The sequence below is a fragment of the Mchenga conophoros genome, linkage group LG7 (genome assembly GCF_057382185.1).
Source record: "Mchenga conophoros isolate Kocher_MC1m ecotype Shallow Benthic linkage group LG7, M_conophoros_male_GT1.1, whole genome shotgun sequence".
In the NCBI taxonomy this organism is placed as follows: domain Eukaryota; kingdom Metazoa; phylum Chordata; class Actinopteri; order Cichliformes; family Cichlidae; genus Mchenga; species Mchenga conophoros.
The window spans coordinates 63,880,757-63,904,185 of NC_140532.1; the positions used below are offsets into that span (position 1 = coordinate 63,880,757).

The 23,429-nt window shown below is 41.8% G+C and overlaps 2 protein-coding genes across 4 annotated transcripts in view; both read right to left on the bottom strand.

The window, feature by feature from the left end:
* Positions 1-7,360, bottom strand: part of fanca (FA complementation group A) — a 29,233-nt gene extending 21,873 nt beyond the window's left edge. For 2 of the 3 annotated variants that reach the window (XM_085280736.1, XM_085280735.1), the window contains exons 1-10: positions 7,152-7,360; positions 6,826-6,938; positions 6,458-6,554; positions 5,383-5,537; positions 4,798-4,893; positions 1,979-2,052; positions 1,706-1,815; positions 1,314-1,424; positions 1,051-1,114; positions 549-661 (exon numbers count right to left, since the gene is read on the bottom strand). In XM_085280736.1, the coding sequence (XP_085136862.1) occupies positions 549-661; positions 1,051-1,114; positions 1,314-1,424; positions 1,706-1,815; positions 1,979-2,052; positions 4,798-4,893; positions 5,383-5,537; positions 6,458-6,554; positions 6,826-6,938; positions 7,152-7,212 (994 nt within the window). In that variant the 5' untranslated portion in view covers positions 7,213-7,360. The remainder of the gene's footprint in view (positions 1-548; positions 662-1,050; positions 1,115-1,313; positions 1,425-1,705; positions 1,816-1,978; positions 2,053-4,797; positions 4,894-5,382; positions 5,538-6,457; positions 6,555-6,825; positions 6,939-7,151) is intronic. The other variant, XM_085280737.1, reaches the window with a different exon arrangement.
* An 8,461-nt stretch (positions 7,361-15,821) lies between these two features.
* Positions 15,822-18,295, bottom strand: slc10a3 (solute carrier family 10 member 3). Its single transcript, XM_085280739.1, has one exon. It carries the CDS (start codon positions 17,852-17,854, stop codon positions 16,439-16,441), a length of 1,416 nt encoding a protein of 471 aa, XP_085136865.1. The 5' UTR covers positions 17,855-18,295; the 3' UTR covers positions 15,822-16,438.
* Between the last annotated feature and the right edge of the window lie 5,134 nt (positions 18,296-23,429).

Sequence of the window (23,429 nt, forward strand, 5' to 3'; positions counted from 1 at the left end):
AATTCTTGCAAAGACAGATGTGTTATAGATGTTTGCAGATCTGTCATGTCTGAAGCAGCCAGGGATTGAACCATCAATCTTCCAGTGAGTAGATGACCTGCTCCAGGTAACCAGGCTTGATCCTGCTTAGCTTCCAAAATCAGACGAGATCGGGCGCGCTCAGGGTGGTGTGACCTTTAAATAGTCATTGATCATTTATAGCTAAATAATATAAACTGGTAGCTAAATGGGTATTGATTAACCCATTAAAGTTTTGGAAACTTGATGATTTAATCACCTTCCTTAGTACTATTGATGACAGTTTAAACGTCACCTGCACAAAAGGCATCAACAGACAAAAACACAGATTTTTACATTGTGATCAAATCTCAGTAACGATTTTTTTACTGCGTACTGTAGATCAAGAAAATCTTTCTGAAACTGAACTCTCAGTTCCCTCTTAAAGGTCTTGCCAGATGAATAGAGGTGGATAGGTTCCAGCTAATCTTCAACATTAAAAAAAAACTAAAGCCTCAGTCTGTTTGAAAGGGCCTGTGACAAGTCTTTACCTTTCAGTCGGGGCTTGTAGGTGAGAGTCTGCGTGAGGGAGTGTTTGAAGAAACGCTGAAGGCAGTCGGCTGACACTGAAACTCCACACAGTGAGGCATCAAAAATCTGAATCCTGCAGAAGACACCGAGCGAGAAATTACACACTGCATGTAACAGCAAGACTAAAACTGGTGTCAGGCACCGTGGTTTCAATAAAGTTTATATAAATCAAGCTCAGCATTTGACATCCAGAAGATCACCATTTCTCCTGCATATAAAAAAATGAGCCGAAACCTAGAGGTTATGTTAGTGTGACTATTTGTAGGTAAGTATAAATCCCTTTGCCCGCTCTCCTGCCTTTGATTCCTGAGTTTTGTAGGAAAATCTAAAATTTAGTTTTCTTCTCTGATCTTGCAGTGACATATATATAAACGCAGGTCTCCTTTCTCAGACAGAGACCTCAACAGTGCTGTCTGATTGCAGGAAAGGTAAATAAGAAATAAAATTTTAAAAACCCAGAACCAAAGCTCAGCTCCTGCTTCAGCAGACTCCAGCATCAGACTCTCGTCCACAATATCGAGAACCCCTGAAAGACGACAGAAAGCAATAAAAAGTGTGGCTAAAAATAAAGAAAAGAAAGTACTACCTTTACACCAAGACAACAATTAACAATCGAAGAAGTCAAAAAAGATGTTTTCCGCATGCAGAAGTGTGAATCAAAGTGCTTTAGTTAATATTTTATCGACACAGGACAGGCTAAGTGGGACAAGGACACGCAGACTCACAGAAGAGCAGGTCGTCTAGAATCGAGCAGCAGAGCAGGGAGAGCCTTCTGTCTGCAGCCGCCGGATCGCGCCTCAGCTCAAAGCCTGCTCCCACTAAGACGCCAACCACACCTGAAACAGGAGATGTCCCTAGTGCTCTCATTTCATGCATATAGCTCTGGCTGTGAGCAAAGAAGCCCCACCCACCTGCTGTTCAAACCTTTTGTTTATGAGGGGCTGCCAATCAGAACATTTTATTTCAGACAGTGGATGAACTGAGGGGCTGCACGAATGCCATGTAAGGAAAAGCTAATAACTGACAGGACCAAAGACCAAATCTCTAAAACCTGAAGCAGCATTAAGAACTGAACGATTTCTTGAGTGAAAGCTACAAACATATGAGCGTCTCCTACTTGACAACACTTTCTGCTGAAGCTGTTTGGTCTCCTCTTCTTCCTGTGGAGGCCTCCATCCACACAGGAGCCTCAACTGGGACACCAGCCATGATCTCACCTCTTCATCACTAAACAAAGGTAAAAAACAAAACAATGACTGTGTGTGAGGAGTGGGGGTATTTAATCTGTCAGAACAGCCCAGATCATAAATAATCAGACAGTTACACCCTGTTTTGATCTTCATCTCTGTGAGACTGCGCAGAAAGAAAATCATTAACTGATATTTCTTACCTCTCTAAAATGTACTTCAGATTGAGGATGTTGTAAGAGTGAAGATAGTAGACCATCTCCAGTTTGGGTAGCCTCTGAAAAACCCCAACAAATTCTTTATTTTAGCAACGTTCACCAAGTGAAAGACTTTTTTTTACAAAAAACAAGAGCACAGTTTCAATCTTTATTAAATATAATTCAGTCCTGAGTGTAGAAATATTAATGGAAACCAGGAAGGTTATCATGAACTACATCATCTCGCTTTTGCAGCTGTGTGCAACACCTAGAAGGTTACAGACAGAGCTTCTCCACAGAGGCCTCTCCACCAAGTTTCATGTAACTCTCCAACTTGTTTTTTAACTTTCTGATACAGAGATACAGCTAAATAAACTACTGTGGCTTGGACCCAGAAAGCAGAAAGGGATGGATCCAAATATTGATTCTTTTTTTGAGTCCAACAGAAAGTTGGTTAATATTCCACCAGCAACGCTGGGCAAAGTCTAGAAAAGCAAAATAAATTAAACATATGAGGACGGTTGTTCTGTGTCAAAGTCAAAGTTTCGTTTCTCTTTTCTCACTATCTCACTGCTTCATTCAAACTACACTCACCCGACTCTTTTTCAGGTTCACCTTGGTCGTATCGGGTTAGACCCCCTTTGTCTCTCAGAACTTCTTTAATTCTTTGTGCCACAAATTCAACAATGTGCTGGAAACATTTCTCAGACATTTTAATTTTATTCTCCCATTCCAACACATCCCAAAGGTGCTCTAATGGAGATCCGGTGACTCTGGAAGCGATTTGAGTACAGTGAAGTCATTGACATGTTTAAAAAACCAGTTTGAGATCATTTGAGCTTTGTGACATGGTGTGTTGTCCTGCTGGAAGCAGCCGTCAGAAGATGGGTACACCGTGGTTATAAAGGGATGGACAAGTTCAACTACAAGACACAGGTAAGCTGTGGTGTTTTTAAATGATGCCCAGTTGGTCCTAAGGGGTCCAAAGTGTGACTGACTGACTGACTGCATAGATGGCAGCAACTCTCCGCTCAAAAAGAAGTCATATGACTTTATCAAGCTGCAGAGTTCCTTGATCACACAACCTGTCCAGGGATTGTGAGTATGTGGTTTCAAAGAGCTACACCTATCTTCTCAATGGGTGATACAGCTGCTTATTTAGTCAAAGGAGCTTGCAAAGAAAAGCGTCTGGACTTCTTTAAGTTGCTTTGATGTAGTCTCTCTCTTCACTTGCATACCCACCACGGAGGCCGTGGAGACTGTCAGAAAACGACTACAAGAAGACAGCTCCTTGGAGGACAGGACCAACTTCACACCCGATCAGATCTGCACACTGTTAGACCTCTGCCTCACCACTACATATTTCAAGTACAACGAAGGCTTTTACAGACAAAAGCATGGCTGTGCCATGGGCTCCCCCGTGTCACCTATTGTAGCCAACCTTTACATGGAGGAAGTGGAAAGGAAGGCTCTTGGCTCTTTCAAAGGAAGAGTATCCAGCCACTGGTACAGATATGTGGACGACACCTGGGTCAAAATCAAGACACAAGAAGTGGAATCCTTCACTGCGCACATTAACGCTGTGGATAAAAACATCAAGTTCACCAGGGAAGACACAAAGGATAACTGTTTGCCTTTCCTGGACTGCGCTGTGCACATTGAAGAGAACGGCAACCTCAACATCGAAGTTTACCGGAAGCCCACACACACGGACCAGTACTTCCTCTTTGACTCCCATCACCCTTTGGAACACAAACTTGGGGTAATCAGGACCCTACACCACCGGGCAGAACATGTTCCCTCTAAGCCTGAAGGAAAAAAGAAGGAACACACACATGTAAAGGAAGCACTCAAAACGTGCGGCTATCCTAAATGGGCGTTTTTAAAGTCAGCAAAGAGGCACAGAAAAGAAGACCAGACACCAGCGAGGGAGGATAAGAAGGACAGACGCAACAACATTGTCATCCCCTATGTAGCCGGTGTATCAGAAAAACTCAGGAGAGTTTTCTCCAAGCATGAATCCCAGTGTACTTCAGACCCAGCAACACGCTCAGACAAAAACTGGTTCACCCGAAAGACAAAACGCCAAAACACAAACTTAACAATGTGGTGTATGCTGTACAGTGCAGCGAGGAATGCCCAGACCTCTACATTGGAGAGACCAAACAGCCACTTCACAAGCGCATGGCACAACACAGAAGAGCCACCTCCACAGGACAAGACTCAGCAGTCCATCTGCATCTTAAGGATAAAGGTCACTCTTTCGAGGATGCCAATGTTCACATTTTGGACAGAGAGGACAGATGGTTTGAAAGAGGAGTGAAAGAAGCCATCTATGTCCACTGTGAGTGACCATCTTTGAACAGAGGCGGTGGTTTACGACACCAACTCTCTGCCATCTATAATCCAGTTTTGAGATCCCTTCCCAGACGCCTTAACGCCCACTCACATCCTGGGCCATCTGACCTCAGGAATTCGCATGATAAGGTGGGGCCAGGTTTCACAATGAGCTCACCCGAAACTCTGGCTGATTGGGACCCACGCCCAGTTTTCCACCTTGGCTCAGGCGATTAGAGGATCATCAGGGGGTCCTTTTGTCCCTCTATGGGGGGTCACTCCCACTAGGTTTATATCTGGGACTCTCCACCATTTGACCTTAGAACTGAAGAAGCTTCTCGGATGAGAGGTGAAACGTCTTCAAGCAACTTAAAGAAGTCCAGACGCTTTTCTTTGCAAGCTCCTTTGACTACGATGACCTGGATGACTGAGAACATTCACAGACAGCTGCTTATTTACAGTATACAAGCTCCTGTGTGTACACACACCTGATCTCTCATGTACTCCTGCCAAAGCAGTTTGGGGCAGATGGCTCCTTGTGACAGCAATTCTCTGCTGGATTCCAACAGAACACACAGCTGGACCTGGAAGGAGGACCGGAACGGACTTAATTCGGGGAAAAAGGGATAGCTGGACTGGGCGTGATAAAGAGAAATTTCAAAATTTAAAACAAGAAGGAACAGACTGTTGCTTCTTTAGCCAGAAAGTTCCAGACATCATATACAACAATATTTGTCTTTTTTGTTGCTTGTTTTTGAGCAAACCGTGGAGATCACCATGTAGATATGAAAGTTTGGCAGCTATTAACAGATGAATCCACCACTGCAACAGATGCTTCCCCACCATAATCACATTAGATCAGGGGTGTCAAACTCCATTCCTTGAGGGCCAGCCTCGTGCTTGTTTTTGAGATATCCCTGCCCTACCTGCTGCTGATTACCTGGATCAGGTGTGCTTTGCCAATAAGAAGCTACAAGGGCAGGTTAGTTGGAAAACAAGCAGGACAGCGGCCCTCAAGGCCTGGAGTTCGACACCTGTGCATTAGATGGTCAGATGCTCTGGCAGTTACTCACTCTCTGAGAGGAAGTGAGCATCTCTCTCTTTGTCTCCTCTTCCTCCCTTTCGCTGGTTTCCTCTGTGATCTCCTTCAGTCTCTCCAACACCGTCTTCACCGACAGCACTGCCACTGGGACACCCAGCTGCACAGCTTGACGCCTCAGCTCACTCGCTATCCACACAGTGGAACACAAAACATTAACTTTATGCCACAATTACGTTGGTTTTAGGTGGCACTCAAATTCCACAAGTCACATTAAGGGATATGAAAGCACAAAACAAAAAAGAGACATCTGAAGAAGACAACAACATTTCTGATATTTTTTCACACAACTGAAGGACCACAGATTCCATTCATAATAATCACTTTCATGCAAAAGCATTTTGGCATTTTTGCCCTTCCGTGGAATAGAGGTATAGAATAGCCCTTTATAGTCATTGTACATGTACAAAGAAATTTTGGGTGCGTCACATCACTTCATGTGTTTGCGCAAATGTTTCAAGACAGATTCACTGGTAACTGCAGCAATGAGCTTATTTCAGCCATTGAATCCCATCATTGATGAGAGCTGTGCACTACAGTACAGTATAATCAAGAAAAATTCAGATGTTTTGCTTTCAGCAGACACAAACATAACTGATTAAAGTGACAATAGTTGTATTAGAGCAATAAAAACACTTTACCTAGTAAGGTGTCACGAGGGGTCACCCCAGCAGGAAAATGCATGTTTGATTTGTCAGTTTTTTACACTGAACTGACGCAACCCCAGAGGGGATTTATGCCTCCAGCTGGAATCAAACCAGCATCCTTCAGCTTGCCAAGACAATATATTAAGCACTACAACCTGGGATCACCTGTAATACCTGGAGTCAGTGAATAAGACCTCTTCATTATGTTTATGCTGTTGGTGCTCACCGGAGAACTTTTAAATGAATTATCTGACTGGTATTATGGCTTATTGTCGTGTACAGGCCATCCAAAAAGGTTAGTGCTTCAGTTTTGGAGAGTGAAATTGTAGAAAGCAGCAGCTTTCCACACATTTAACAAAAGCGGCGTACAGCTCAGAGAGCATTTCAGAGTGCTCGTCTCACCCAGCAGTGACCCAGTGATGGTGGATAAGAGACCTTCGGACGCCACTTGATTCTTCTCTCCATCCTGATGAGAGGACAGGTTGCATGTCTCAGATTGCTACAAAAAGTGTGAAAAAACATATATGTGATATTTGCGAAATAGTGCAGAGTGATACTGCTTCTTTTTTTTTTTATCTCTAAAAGCATTTCATGCACTTCCTGCAATCATTCTGTGCTTGTGTTTCCAAGTTGAAGGTTATCGTTTCTCTTTTAAACTCCTGACAGTCGTGACATTGTGCGTTGTTACATGTTCAGTCTACAGAATGGCCTAAATAAAATCTTAATGAAATGACTCAGTGTAGGCGCTTAGCTTCTCTCCCCTCACTCACCCCGACCTCTCTGAACAGGCTGCAGATGTTCTGCTGCTGCTCCAACAGCTGGATCGCTGCCTCCTGCAGCCTCTGGGCATCTGTCAGCTTAGGCCTCTTCAGCTCACGACCAGCTAGGAAGACAACAATAAAAAAAATAATAATAATAATACTGCACGAAAGGCTTGTTTCAAAACGTTTCAGGCAAGTTTTGTTTTTTGTTTTGTGTATTTTATGTTCAATATAGGTATTTGTTGTGCCTGAAAATGAATAAATAAATGAAATGAATGAACGTTTTTATTATCTTCGTGTTCAGTGTTGACGGTGGGTGCAGCTGTCAAACTCACCGAGGAGGCTCGACAGAGTCCTTTTCTGAGACACCGACTCACACGTAGCACTCAGAGACATTTCACTCTCACTGTCCGCTCACAAAACGCCTTCACAGAACCTTCACTCAGTAATAGCGGGCAAAATAAATCGTCTTAAATCGCATTTTTTAGCTTTTACAGTAGGCAAAATCTCTGTTTTGGTTCAAGCTTTCCTCCATGTTTCACGCGCCTGCCGCTCTTCTCTCTCATTGGCCCGGACTGCAGCCAATCAGATCCCTCCAACTGTGGGCCAAACAGAAAATATGCCGGAGTGAGTTCATAAAGGTTTGCTTTATTTCTTTAGTCTTTTCGTTTATTTTAATGGTTTTGTTTCGTTATTTTATTTATCATTATTATTTTTTTAAAGATATAAATAATATGAAAACCAAAAGGTTGAACTGTGTACATATTACTGTGTCTTTTTCTTTCAGTTGCTTCCTATAGGTGTCTCCACTGAGGAGCAGTGTCTCCTCAATTTCACCCTCCTGTATGTCCTCGTTCACAACATCCATGAACTGGTGCTGTGCAATACCACAAATTATTGTATAGATCTGATACGAAGTAAATACAGGGCCAGTATTACAAATACCATTATCAATACTTTTGACCTCTAGAGGCGGGGGTGCAAACCTGGAATGATAATGTTCTTGTCTCTAAAGCACTTTGGGTCTGCTTCTGTTGTTTAAATGTTCTATAGGCTGTGAATAAAAAAGAAATGACAGTCAGTACAAAAGAGTCACTCATTTCATAAAGAACGTTTGAGGTATATTTTTTCATTACAAAAAATATTAATTAATATTTACCACCCTCCCTCCTCTGCACATTCCCAAACCATCCAAACCTTGCCTCTCCATATGGCTCACCCTGAGTTGTCCCTCTGATATTTTCATCTGTTGGAAATTAAACAAAACCTAAATTTTAAACAAAAAGGGTTTTTAAAGGTCTTTTAAAGGTAGCAGGCAGGTCTCTTGAAACCTGCCTGCTACCATGTATCATGACCACAAACATTCAAATAGCCATGCAACCTTCTTTTCCATTTAAGTTTTCAATCAGAGACAGCACAGCAGTACTGCCATTTACTATTATCACTATTTGCCCAAAGCTTTCAACGGAGAACTCTAAGCAAGGAACTTTTCTTGCCATTTAGGAGAGCTGTTAGTGTTGGGATAAGAATACAATAAATAATTGACACAGAGCGCAGGTCATTGCTCTCGCTTCTTGGCCTCGTGATGTTTACCATGCAGGAGTGGCTCCAATTTATCATAGCGCTCTGTATTATTAACCCCGATTCTTTTGTCCCCATGAGAGAACAGAGAAAACTGACTCATAGTGTGTTAAAACATCTATATTTCTTTTTATTCAATCATCTTCCGGAAGAGAGAGACCCCTGCACGGCTCAAACGCCAGTTGCAAGAGCTCTAACATTTTTAGCTCAACATGTGTCTTATATGGTGTTATTTCTGTACTTCAGACGTCACACACAGTTTCAAACATTGCTTATATGGAAAGTTCCTCTTTTCTGTGTCTTATCTATTAATATGCCTGTGCACTAAAACTTCCTGTTTTTTAGTCTGGCTGAGCACTTAGTTTGTGAGTCAAAAGTGGCCTTGCTCTACAAGCCTTCATTATTAAAGTTCATAAAACAATATAATAAGAAAATAAGGATACTAAGGATATTGATTTCATGACAGTATCTGTATTATTATTCTGTAATAGTCAGAATAATGTATTGTTATTCTGTACTCTTTATGAATGCTATTTTTAAATTTTATGGGTTCTTCTGCATAAATGTTAACAAGTTTTCATCAGGCTATTAACGCTTGGCATATACTAGAGCGGTTTAAAATAATCCTTCCACTGGTCCTTGGTTCAGTCCTTGAGCTTTTTTCTCTGTCTGAAATAGGCTGTTATAGCTTCTCTTTCCATAAGGCCACCTCCCGCCTTCTTGTCTATTACTGTTTGTTTTGTAAAGCGGCGCTACGTCTTCAATAAAAATTGTGTTTAAAAAACTGCCACAGACTTTACATTTTCAGGCATCATTTATTCTGGGTGATCTCAGGAGCCCCCCTGGAAGCACTGAGCGTTCTTGAGTATTTAGATGCTATCTAGCTTCTTCTGTGGGATATCTGCTATCTCTGACATGACAGAGCCACAAGTTTTTTAAAAAGCTGTCTAAATCCAGCCAATCTGAGGCTATACTATCACTTACACATAAACTGACCTCATTATTTGAAGCTTTACCCAGGTTTAATATGAACATACATTGCTGGAACTGTATATATGGTAGAAAATAAGGGAAATGCTTAATCTTATTATGATGCTATTTTCCAATAACTTCTGACTGTGCATTGTAAATCTCACTTCACCTGCACCTTCTAATGATATGGTTACAAACTCTGTATTTTTTTTCCAATGAGTTTAATCCACTCGTGCACAAAGCAGCAGAAGTGAAGTGAATACAACATGTCACAAAGCATTGACTTTTCCTCCATTTCCTCTTTGCCAGATTTCAGCTGCGAAGTTCAGTACTTGAAGAAATGTTCAAAGGCTGTACTTGAGTAAAAGTACTCCACATTTAAAGTATACATATACACATTTTAATTGTATTTGTAGAATGAAAATAAAGGGCTATTCCATTCTATTCTATTCTGATCTGTCAGGTGTTACATTTTTCTTCTTCACAGAGAACTTTAAAACAGAAAATTCTCCAGAATAAAACAATTATTCTATTTCAGGATGATGAATTAAAGAGGTAAAAAAAACCAAAAAAAAAACCTGAAAGTATTTCATTTATTGAAAGCATAAAAATGTGACTTAAGTAAAGAAAACTCTTTTTGCATGTTTATGCTTGATGAAGCTCTACAGTTATACTATTACCAGACTGGTATTTACAGTAATCAGGGCACACAGCGTAAAAGGAGAGGCGTTACTGTAATGTAAGTATCTTTGTTTTCATACAGCATTTTTGTCAGTGTACTGTGAGAGTTACATGTTCAATATTTCCCAAGGTACTGCAATACCGTTCAATATAAGCTTAGCAGTTATTTCTTTGTTGTACTGACCTTATGGTGTTGGAAAGCCTGTTTATTTCCCCGTCAGTGGTGCCACATTAATAAGAAAAATGCATTTGTGGGTTGAGAAGCAGAGTTGAGAAGCAGAGTTGAGAAGCAGAGTTGAGTATGCAGGTTGCGCCCATGAAAAACTCTGCCAAAACTTCTCTACCAGTCCCAAACACCTTATTCTGCTATTGATCTTTATTTGTTATTGTTTATTGATTTGGATGATTAAAGTCTGAACAAACAATACATACAGGTCATTTAACAAGTTCTTAATTTAACAGACAAGGACCACAGAGGCATGTGGAAGAACCATACACTGCTAGAACAGCCTGCTGGTCACCTGCTTGTTCACACACTGCCGTTGGGTGCATCCCATTTTTTCAACCAGCATTTTTCTCAAGTCAACCAATGCGGTTGTGTTGGTCACTCTACCACAAAGAGCATGTTCAAGCTGATCCCACAAGTGTTCAGTGGGATCCTAGTAGCCCTGTAAGGCTGGAGACTGGCTGCATGCAGTCCTTTCCGGATTGTCTGGGTGTAGAGCGGTCAGCCATATCGTTCTGCAAACCTCGATTGTAAATATGTCGAAGAAGCCTACAGGTCCTAAGTGCTTACAGGGCGAAGAAACTGTCTTCTTGTGGTGTTGCCTTCTTGAGAGGCCTGTCAGGGATCCCCCTTTATAAAGAACTTGGCATTTACTCTGGAGATGGTACCATGGCTCACTCCAAATAATGCTGCAACCTGCTTTTGGGCAACACCAGCTAGATGTAGGGACTGATCGGTCCCTGTCCAGATCAGTCAAAGGTGGCATGCTTCTCCAATGTGTATGTTTCCTGGTTTCTCTCATAGGCTGTATATAAAAAAATTGATTTACTGCCAAGGTCTAAAAATGGGAAGCCAGTGCTTAAGTTTTTGTAATGGCCAGCAGGGGGCAACTCTTGTTCCTTTAAAATGAGCTCTAATTATTTGGAAGTGTATCAGGGAATGACCCTTGATCTGTGACCTCAGTATTTACTTACCCAATGACTCTATGGTCTCAATCCTGTAATCGAGTGTCACTTTAAAACTGACAGGTTGACCTGTACCCCACAGCAGGCCATGTCATAACTTCATTATAACGTTTTAACTTTGTAAACACAGCTGAGAGGTCCAGTTCATTCTCAACACAGTTTTATTCTGGAACATTTTTCACACTATGGTCTAAAAACAGATACCATAAACCATAAACATGACATCAGTTACATTTTTGAATACACAGAACACAATTTAGTTCAAAGGGGAGGCACGAGAGGGAAGGGGAAGATTAAAATGGCAGAGACTCCACAGGGTTAATAGTTGAACAAATATGATTTTCACTCACATCAGGAGTGGCCTGCTGAGTGCCACACCTTACCAAATCGCGCTGTAACAATGACTGTACAGCAGCAGGCTCCATCTAGTCTTCGGTTTAGATCTACCTCACTTCCTTTCCCCTCAGCCACTCATGTGTTTTCTGGATTTCCCAGTTTTATTGCTGCAGAGCAGGCAGCAGGAAAACCATCCCATGGGAGCCGGTGAAAGGAACTCATGAAAACTTAATGCAGTGGTTCCTCATGAATTTTTAAGAGCCCTCTCTTCCCATTGTGGCGCTAATGTGCAGGATAGGAATATAAACAGTAGTGCTGATGTTCAGAGAGGAGTTTATCTGCAACAGCAGCAGCAAGGCAGCAAGACTGAGCGTCATCACCTGTCAGCCTCCTTAAGAACAGCCCCAACTGATACCTCAGGGCACAAACACACACGCAGCACTAGGCCTGTCAGTCACAGCTAAATCCTAACCTGAACCTAAAGCTTTCCTGACCCGAAGCTGACCTTAATATACCACACACCTAAAGCTCACCTTAGAATCAACCTATTCTGATTTTTATTATTTTCTGTCGATATTAGATACCCATGTTAAGCATGCTCAAAGTTTCAGCATATGTATCAATATCCCTGTGAGCTAAAACTTCCTACCTATGATCTGTATCAAGAATAGATATCCCTAAAATTGCCATTTCAGGCAAAGAGATCCAGCTCTGAGCACAGAAGCTCTATTTGCTGCTCCTACTTATCAGAGTGATCACTTACCTCATCAGCTGCCCTCATGACCTCGTGTGGGGTCCTACCGGGCTCAGTCTTTTGACCTGTTTTATGCACATTACAAGCGTCCTGATATTGTTATGTTAATTATTGCCAGCTGCATATTTTTAGAAAAACACAAATCCAGATTCCCTTTAGATACCCAACACAAATGAGTTAGCTAGAAATCTGAGCATTATTTCCTATCACCATCTCAGTTTCAACCAGCATGTCAGATCTCGTGCAGTCCTGCTTTATACAGATTAGAAATACTACCAGTGTACGATCAATGCTTCAGAATAATACAACTGAACACGTATCCACACCCTCATTTGCTCCTCATTAGATTATTGCAATTCATTGTGTACAGGCCTGAATGACGCAGCCGTTTCCTGTCCACACTCAGCGCAGGAAATGCATCACTCCAGCCCATTTGCTACAGAATCCAGTTAAACATTATACTCATTATTTTCAGATCACTTCATGCTATAGTTCCACTTTATATTTCAAATTCCTAATCAAATGTCCTAACACCTTATGCTGCCCAGTCCCCTCAGCTCTGAGAATCAGTTACTCTTATCAATTTGAAACAAAGGTGACAACACACCACAAAAACACCACATCTGTCACAGATGATTGTGACATACATATTTGATGCTATCTCTCTCTGAATACTGTGGAGGTGTGGTCACCTGCTGCACCTGTGATCTCGTTAAATACCTGTCTAACATCATTCCAGCTCTCCTGCAGTGCAGAAACGTGTTTTTTCTTCTTCACTTTTGTCAGTTTATTTCACCTGTTTGTGGTAACTTCATGCTCTTGGAAAAACATTTGTTGCTTTAACCTGCACTTACTTACTGCCAGTACTTTTGTATATTTACCTGCCTGCATCAGAGTAAAAGTGTTACATATACAAACTTGGTAAACTGCTGAAATCACTCTATTTGTAAATAAATCTGTTGACCTGATCCACTTGGTTTTGTTATCATCTTAGTAACATGACGTTGTGTGTTCCCGTGTCAGGATTACCTGCATTTTAATGTACTTACATTGTATTTTTTCCCGGTTTTGCTTTTTGGCTCACATGTTAAGCTAAGTGAGAAGTAAATTAACACTTTTTGGCATACTTGTACTTTACTGAAGTAATCCAGTACTATAACACCTTTACACTAAAACATTTCAGGAAACAATACTTTACTTTTTACTAGATTTATTTGCAGTTCTATTACGTATTTAGTATTTGCTTTTTGTCTCAAAATGCAGTTGTGCACGCAACTACAGTTAAGATAATCAGTCCTTTAGAGCTGACAAATTATATTAATTAATTATAAGGTATGAATTATTATTCAGTTCAGTAATAATTAAATTAAACTGTTCTTGAAATGAGATTTAATTTATTAATTTTAATAAAATGAAATTATCCTTGTGCTACTATACATGCAGCAATTTTTGCTAATTGTTCTACAGAAATAAAATTTACTATTATTAATCAGGTAGCCTATTTTTAAAAAACTAATTCTTCTCCTACGTATTATTATTAGTCGTAGTAGTGGTAAAAGTTTTATTGATGTTACTCAAAAGCAATACAAAAGTAAAAATATAAATCAATTAAATAATAAAAATAAATAAAAACACATTAAATATTTAATTATATTAATAATTATTATTTCCTTATATACTTTTAATTTAATATTTTTCAAAACAAATATTACTTTTAAAAAAGAATTTATGAATGTTTACAAATCAGTTAAAGGCAAACCCCCCTCTCCATTCTCTGAATGCGTAACAGTCAAAGAGGCTTATATTGTGACAAAGGTTCATTTTCATTGACCCCATTATTGCATTTACACTTATCTGGGTCACATTTGGCCTCTGCTGGCTAAACGACACATGTTTTAATATTAGAGGGAAGAAAAAAGCAGTCGTGACTCAGACATCCCATGTTTCTCTTCTTCTTCTTTTGGTGGTTGTTCTGTAAGAAACGTGGATCTCTTGGCCTCGTGCTCCTCTGCAAGTTGAAGCAGAGGTCTGGCAGTTTTACAGCTGCACCTCCCTCCTGAGAGCTCTCTGAAATCTGCAGCAGGCCAGGCCTTTGTTTTTCCACCACAAATCACTCCCAGAGAGTTTCCTAATGAAGGCACATAAAAGCCTGGTGCTGTAAACAGGAAATGCACATCTAAACTTGCATGTTTTGCAAAAGAGCTGCAGGAAGGGGAGTTTCTGTGGTGCTGTGCAAACTCTGAATTTCGAGCTTGCATTCAATACTTCAGTCAGCCAGAGTGAGTTTTTTGAGGTTTCGGGAAGTCACACACAAAAAAATCCAAGCTCACCTGTAACACTACGACAGTTCAGAAAACTGGTTTTGTTTCCTTTTTTTACACTTTTATCATCAGCCCAAGTGAGGCGTGTTATGCTTCAAGCACTAAAAAAACACAATCATTTGGAAAACCTCCCAGCAGCACGTTTTTCAGAGACAGCCACCCGTAGGGTAAACACTAAAGCTTTTTATATGATGTTGCAATTGTGTCAAAATTATGTACAGACGTGGCAAACGCGTGTCGTCTTTTCAGCTTCGGTTCGCTTCAGCAGTGACAAAGAAAGCCTGGCTATGTGGAACTTCACTGGACAAACAACACGGGGAAATTAGAGGAAGTGTAACATGATGGATTGACACACACAAATACTTTTTTAGGAAACCAAAATCACAGCACGACGGTATATTTGTCGAAGCCGTTTCATCAGAGGTGAAATACAGACAAATGTTTGGTCGCTTATGCAGTCGACATGGAGTGAATGTGAATTTTGGCACAGCTGGGACCTCATAAACTTAAAACTTGATGTTTTTAGATAATGTAACACGGTCACCGATTCCTCGATTTGATCAATCTCTTATTATAGTAGATGATTAAATTGTCTTAACACTAAAAGCAAGTCAAACTAAACCCTGTTGACCCCACTGTAGCAATCAAACTGAATATAAGTAAACACTGTTTGCAAAAGTAAAAATCTTACTGTCACAGTTGCACTTATATGAAGAATATCACTCATATGTGCTTGAAGGTGAGTTACAGTGCCTGTGAAATCCTGGTGCACTAACACCAAGGTGCTACTGGAGCCATCTGGTGAACTGTTCAGTGGTTTCAAATATATTTGCTTCCTCTAAGCACATCGATGTACCACACTTTGTCCTAATTACATATGAATGGCTTAGCCCAAAGAAAGCCCCTCACTAACTGTGTGGTTGATTACACAATTTGAAAGAGGCAAAAACGAAAGTTTCAGTATTAAAACACTCAACAGTCAGTTTCACCATCTTCACGTCAAAGCGAAACCAAACATTTATAAAGGTCGTGACTGTGTGAAAGCAGCCTGGCTGCCGTTAACTTCAACAAACAGCCTGTTGGGCCTCAGAGGGCACTGACCTGTTTGGTAGGTTTTCTCTGGCACATGCTCACATGCATGCATACACACACACACTCAACAAGCCAAGTTCTGCTTTAACAAGAATTTTTTTTTTATTGACTTTTTCTGAATTTCTCCTTGCAAATATTCAAGTACATGGATTTAAAGATCCCGGACACACAATCAGAGGCAAATACTTTCAAAATAATTTCACCATGTTCCTGTTTGAGTCACAAAAGTTTCCACTTTAACCCCACCCCACAAAACGTCCCCCTCCACAGGCTAAGACACATGGACCGCTTGTAAACATGATACAAATATCAGTCTTTGCTTTTTGATCACAAAAAAAAAAAAAAAAAAAAAAAAAAAAAAAGTAATCTGGTAGAAAAATATCTTTTCTTTTAATAGGGATTTGTCTTCTTAAGAATATTTACATTTACCTCACAGTATAATCTTATCTGAAAAAGTACGTACTGGAAAATAAACACAAAAAGGGGTAAAAGGCCTTTGGTTTTCATGAAAAAAATACCAAAACGACAACAAAAGTCCCATAAAAAGTCCATTCACTGTCCTGTGTACAACAACAGTGATGTTGGGTTGGTGATTGTTGGGCGTCTTGAGGCTGAGACAGAGGGACACCAGCTTTCCACAGGATTCAAACGGTTCATTCTTCAAAAAACGTTAAGAGCAAAACTGCAGCTACAATCAGGCGTCGCTCCTGGGGACGGCCGAGCCGCACAGCCTCCGCTGGGTGACGTATCCCAGCACGATGAGCAGCATCTCCGAGGTGCTGCTGAGGGCCACGATGAAGGGCGCCTGCGACGCAAAGTCTGCCTCCAGTCGCCGGAAAGACAGCTGCATGACCGCGAGAGCCAGCAGGCTGTTCTGGACGCCCACCTCGATGCTGACCGTCTTCCTCTGTGGCGGAGAAAGGCCCGCCAGCTTGGCCAGGACAGCCCCGACCACCAGGCCCAGCAAAGGCACCGTAATCCCAACGACCACGATTTGGGGCTGGACGTTAGCCAGGATGGACGCTCCCATTTGGTAGGCCATGAAGATGCCGCCCACAATGAGCACGAAGCTGAAGGGTTGGATGAGCGCCAGCAGGACGCGAGTGAGGGCAGGCAGCCGCAGCTTCACCAGCATGCCCAGTGAGATGGGGATAGCGATGAACAGCAAGGTGCCCAAGATCTTCACAAAGGGCACGTGCAGGGCAGCATGGACACCCAGAAGCCAACCGTACAGGGCTGACGACAAAGGCATGGCTGCCGCCGCCACCACTGTGGAGACCAGCGTCATGGAGATGGCTAGGGTGACGTCGCCTCCGAGCAGCAGGCTGTACAGGTATCCTCCCCCTCCACCTGGGGCAGAACAGGTGATGACCAACCCCAGAGCGAGTGCCTTGGGCAGTGAGGCCAACTGGGACACACAGTAGGCATATAAAGGCATCACCAGGAACTGACCCAGTGCGCCTAGGAGCAACGGCATGGGGCTCTTCAGCAGGCCCCGCAGCACCTCCACCTCCACCTTGCACCCAAAGGCACACTTGTTGACAAAGATGAGGGGCAGCAAGGCAAAAAGAACGGGGTTCTCAGAGAAATGGGACAGACCACCCGACTGGATGAGCCGGGTGGCCGGGTCATCCTCACTGGGCTCCACTTTGATGCAGTAATCTGTCCTCTCCTCAATCAGAACCGGCACCGAGCCCTGGTCCAGGTCCAGCAGCTGGATCTGCAGCTGAGCCCTGCCCGGCAGCCCAGAGCGGATGTTGATGATGTAGCTCTGAGCCTGTCCTCCGTGGCCGCCGTCCGTCACGTTGATTATCGAGAGCACCTCTGGTTCCAAGGAGTGAACTCTCACAGTCTGCTTTAAGCTCTGGCGGCCGGTCCTGGCGGCCGCGGCGCTCCGGTATCGGCTGGAGATTACAATCACGCCGTTGGTGTATTCAGGGAACTCGAACTCCTGCAATGACCCGTCCCCGATTGTGATATACCTGCTGCTGCTGTCGGCCGTCGCGTTGGTCCTGTTGCTGCCATCGACAGTGAGGTTTCCGGTGGCCCACGCCCGGTCCGATCCGCCGGTAATAAGGAAAAGACAGCAGAATGTAAAGATCGTCCTCATGGTACTGGCGGATGAGGGGCGGAGGGACGCGGCAGCGACACGCTTCTCCCCCGCCAGTGGCCTCCCCAGACGGTTATACCGCCGCCCTTTCACACCCGGGCGACCAACTTCTCATTCTAGTCTCCGAGATAAGAGCACAGCGCGGGCTGCCGGCTTCACATCTCGTCTGGTTCCCATTTTGTCGCTGCCTTTATACCGGAACCTAAACATCACCCCGCCCAGCCTTGTCGAGGCACAGCTCTCCGGCGGCAGCCCCGGGAAGAAAACACTCGCACAGGTCTCCTTTTGGCTACTCGCTGCTAAGATGTCGGTCACGCTGAGGCACACCCGCACCGTTTTCTTCCGTCCTTTTTGTCTCTCCGGTTGGTGAAAACAGAAAACATCGTAGCTTCGCAGCCGTTTGTTTGCTGCTCGATGATGTTTTGGTGAAGCGAACGTGCACGAACAGGGTGTACTTCCGGGCAAGGGACGTCAAAATAAAAGCTAAAAAAGAAAACTTCACTTTCACCCTTAGTAAACATAAAGCAAAAAATTTGGAATTAAAATCCATCTGAATTATATCTAATAAACACACTACTGTTTAAGTTGGGGTGTATTAGGGATCTGTTCTGACCCCCTTTTTGTTTATAATGTTAACGACAGACTGACAGAGGAGGCCAGGCAGACATTTCTGCTGACTATGATGTTCGCAGATGACATTGTTCTTCATAGTGGGAGTAGGGAGCAGGTGGAAGAGAGCCAGGAGAAATGGAGGTAGATGAATGCAAGACAGAATACAGGTGTGTAGCAGTGAAGCTGCAAGGAGCAGAGGCAGTGAACATAGTTGAGTATCAACCATCCAAAGCAGTGCACAGTCCACACGAGACATGAAGAAGAAAGTGTAGGCAGGTGGAGACAAGTATCAGGGGGGATTTGTGACAGAAGGATGGCAGCAAGAGTGAAAAGGAAGGTTTACGAGATGACGGTCAAACCTGCTATGATGTATGGTGGGACGAACAGATAAAAATGATAAGATTTCCATTAGGAGCGACCAGGATGGATAGGGTTAGAAATGAGTACAGTACATCAGTGGCACAGCTCAGGTTGAGCAGTTTGATTTTGGGTGAAAGACTTGCTGAGAAATTTTCCTACTGAAAAACAGAATTTTGTGTGCCTGTTAAATTGCTTTATGTTACATGTTTAAAATTCTTTGTCATCTGAAAATATTAGTTAATCAGCAACTTAAAAAATGAAAAATGAATAATTAACAATGATAACACAACAACATAAAACATACTCACCAAATTCTGCCAGTTCACAGGTGTGTTATAATATAAAGCACCTTGAGGTGACTGTTGTTGTGATTTTACGCTATATAAATAAAACTGAATTGAAAACTGAATTGAATTGTTGTTTGTAATAGGTGTTGCTGTAGTAATCGGCCCATTTAACACATGCATTTATTTTGTAAAGAAAAATCCCAGCACTTCCTGTTAGTGTTTGGGTGAGTGTGTTTACCTTAGCGCAGTCCTTCATTAAGCCAATCAGAGCGGTCTTCGGCTTCAGCTCTCCCTGCTCAGACAAACAGGGGCGGTCACATGGGAAAGAGAACATCGTGATTTGTATCCACAGGAGGGGCAGCCAGGGATTACCCACTAAACACAAGCAAAGGAGGCATTCAGACCAAAACAGCTGACCTGCTGGTATCTGTATTCAGGCAACCGGATCCTCCAGTCAAATCAAATTAAGAAAACATCTTGAAATCCAGGTATTAATATTAACAACTTATGATGGAAGCAATCATACAAATATACTATATTATTTAATTCACACATTATTGATGCATTTATTGAACTCAATCATGCTTTTCAGCAATCAAGGTAGTAAATATAATGAATTTTAGTACAAGCTTCTTTTATTATCGTCATATCATATCAAATTTATTTGTATAGCACATTTAAAGACCTAAGTACACCAAAGTGCTTTCCAGTAAAACGATGATACAGATAAAATCTGAATATAAAATCTAAATTACAGATATAAAATAATTACATAATATAAATGCAGAGCCAGATAAAAACCACACTAATTAGCCTTAAATGCCAGATTAAACAAGAACGTTTTTAAACGTGATTTAAAAGATTGGATAGAATCTGATGCGCGAATGTCAAGAGGAAGATTATTCCATAATTTGGGTGCGGCAGTGGCAAAGGCACGGTCTCCTCTGGTCTTCAGCCGAGCAGTTGACCCGATGATCTTAGAGCTCTCTTAGGGCTACACAGACAGAGGAGATCCGCTAAGTAATCGGGGGCCATATTATTTAGGATTTTATAAGTCAACAATAAGAAATTTAAAATCGATTCGATTATTAAGAAGAAACTTCTCCCATTCTGCATTTTAAGTAATTGGCTTGTGGCAAAAAAGGACTACAAAGAGTTGAAAAACAGAGTGCAGCAAAGTGACAAAAAAAATAGATGCGACGTATCTACAAATGCATGAAAAAGAAACAAAGAGACACAAAGCAACTCATGAGGTGCAAAATGTCTACAAAGAAAAGACAAAACACTCCCAAAAATATCCATGACACATAAAACAGCTTCAAAGCAATACAAAATGAAAATGGATACAAAAAAGGACTACAAAGGGATGCAAAATGACTAAATAGGCACAAAATAACTAGATAAATTTGCTAAACAATTATAAAATTACCAAAACTGGTCAAAAACAGCGGAATTATAATAAACAACCACAAAGGGATGCAAAATGACATACAAAACATTAAAGAAAGAGATACAAAAAGACTACTAAAGGCATTTAATTTGATTGCAAATATGCACAAAATGTATTAAAAAGATACAAACGGCAGATACAAATAATGAAGAAAATCTGCTATCTCTCTTTGAATTATGGTTCCTGGCGTAGGAAGTCTGTGCTGCTGAGGTCCGTGTCACAATCCCCCCTGTGTTGAGATGGGACAATGCTTTTGCATACTTTAATGCACTAAAATTAAAAAATTGTTGAAAAGTGGAATACATTCTGTTGTTTGCCATTCGAGCAGAAGGTTTAGTTGCTGCCCAGTTCACCATGAGGTTTTCTGGAAGAAAAAAAACTGACCAAAACAGTGACATTTCACACGTCAACGCCTCTCTCATTTTTTTCATAACAAGGGAGTCATGCTGAAGTGCCCCACTCCCCTGTAATGCTCTTAGTTTACTGTAAACCTTTGATCGGCTTGGGTCTAATCCAAACTAACAATAAAGGGCGATTCTTCTATTCTAAACTTTCACCCAGAGTTTCATTCAAGGCTGCCTCCTCACCTTTTATTCCAGGAGTATATTGTGACAGTGATCAATTATGCTCATTCAAACCTGCTGTCAAACAGGTTAGTGCTTATTTGTCCTACACATACGGCAGAAACCTGACACGGGCGCACATTGCAGGACTCTGGCATGAAAGAGGAAATCCCTGCTGTCGACATAACCCTGCCCGCATGTCTTTTTATAGTAACCGGCTTCTGCTGGGACTCACTCACATATTTAAAAGCCATTTTCAATTCATAACCTCCAGTTTTGCTTCCCTGTGGAAGGTGAGCAATGTCACCGCAGGCTCATCTCTCTCACCACAGGCTCATCTCTCTCACTGTGGTCAAGTCACTTCTGGGAGGGCTTGCTCATCATCTATTGTGTTTTCATGAGCTGTGCGTCCTCCTTCTGTCACCACGGCTAAGTCAAGGCTTCCAAAAAAAGAAAAGGCGGGGGAGTCCTCAGCAGAACACGCGGCGTACGCCCAGACAACCTGCTGGGGTGATCACCGTGGCCTACACTTTGACATTTCATGGAGTGACAGCCAGTTTGTTATAGAGCTGCCAGGCACGCACATTTCCTGCCTGGCATTTGTGCCGCTCCCCCGAGCTGTCGAATTATTTATCCATGGTATGATCACTTACCTCATTACTTTATTTCACAAACACAGAGAAGGAGACAGCCAGGGAGAGTAGGAGGAAATAAAGGAAGAGGAATTGAAAAACGCCACCCATCTTTACTCTTCAGAGGGAAATTGCATTTTCTGTTCCTGATGTGGTTTCATCGGTTTACCCAGAGAGCACAGACGCCTGTATTTGCACAGTGTATGAATATTCATAAAGCCACTGTCGTGATCTGCCTTGTGCTGCAAATTAGATCACAAGCAGCCATGATGACTAATCGAAAAGCATTGTCCTGAAATGCCAAATTTGCACCAGGCAACACAACAGTAATCCTACTACGAGCAACGTACTGCCAGCAGAAGTTACAGCACTTTAATTTTGCTTTTCAAGCCTTTAATGCACAGAGGCCTAAATATTGGACATCAAGGTAACTGTATAAAAGTATAAAGCATAAAGTACACTCTCTTTCCTTTACATATCAGGACATTAAAAAAAATCATCTGGAAAAATGTGGATGTTCATTTTAGGTTTAAGGTTTTACTGTTTCCTCTTATATTTAAGGTATATAATAATAATTTTATACATTCTTATAACATTGAGCCTGTATTTGTCTTGCTTGGGCTATTGGTATTATAATAACACAGTACATTCTTCTTCTGTGACAAACACACACAAACACCAACCAACACTATGGCATGCAGTTTGACTTGCAGTGCCTACATGCCTGTCCTCTATTTACTGGCTTTACATTGTTTTATTGTCACCAGATAATTGTAATTGTCTTTCCATCGTTGTAGCTCAGTGTACAGAGTGTACAGTACAAAGTGTACAGTGCTTTACACTCCAACTGTTTGACTGACTCTCAGAGCACTTCATGTAGATGTACTTGATTGGATTTCACATTGCCCAGATTTGATAACCTCTGGTTGGTAAATGCCTGGGTAAGGCTGTCTGACTATAAACTCTCATTTAACCCAGTTAAAACAGCATCTTCGAGTGTTGAGGTTGCTGCAGAATTTACAGCCTGATATCATTTACATGTTATCATATCCGTTACAGGTGATGTTTTACTGCGCTGCTCTGTTACTTCATCTCTTTAACAATAACGCTTTTGTGTCAGTGGGTTTATCAACATCTGAAGCTGTCTGTCCCATTAACATCACGAACTTGTTCTTATGCTAGCAGAACAGTTCTCCTAAGGTAACCTCAATGCAAAAAGCATGTAAAGTGCGAAGAAATGATTGGATGCTGAGCATGAAGTACAAGTTACATTCAGTATTTTGACCTACGGCAGGCAGAGAGGTACAACAAAAATGAACTTTAACATGAGGTTTCCTGCAATAGTGATAGAAAGAGGTTTTCTCTGTATGTAAAATACCAGCACTTTGTCTAAGTGAAATGCAGCCATTATTCATTTTCCTAGCAGCAAGTAACCATTTGCTGTTATTACGGAGGGGTAATGCATCCTTAGCAGAGAATGAAGTCACCTTCCTCTGTGATGTTTTAGTCCCAGTTTTCTCTCCTTTTAGCTTCGGTGGACATTCTAAGTACCTCCCCACAGTTATGAACTAAGAGAGTCACCTCCTGCACTGTATATTCAGAACCCATAGAGGTCAGGTGGAGGTGAGCTATCAGATTTTCATCCAAAGAAGTAGACGTGTCCTTTGGCTA

What these genes read in the sequence shown, in the direction of transcription:
- slc10a3 (XM_085280739.1), bottom strand. Translation starts at nt 17,854, where the DNA reads ATGAGGACGATCTTTACATTCTGCTGTCTTTTCCTTATTACCGGCGGA.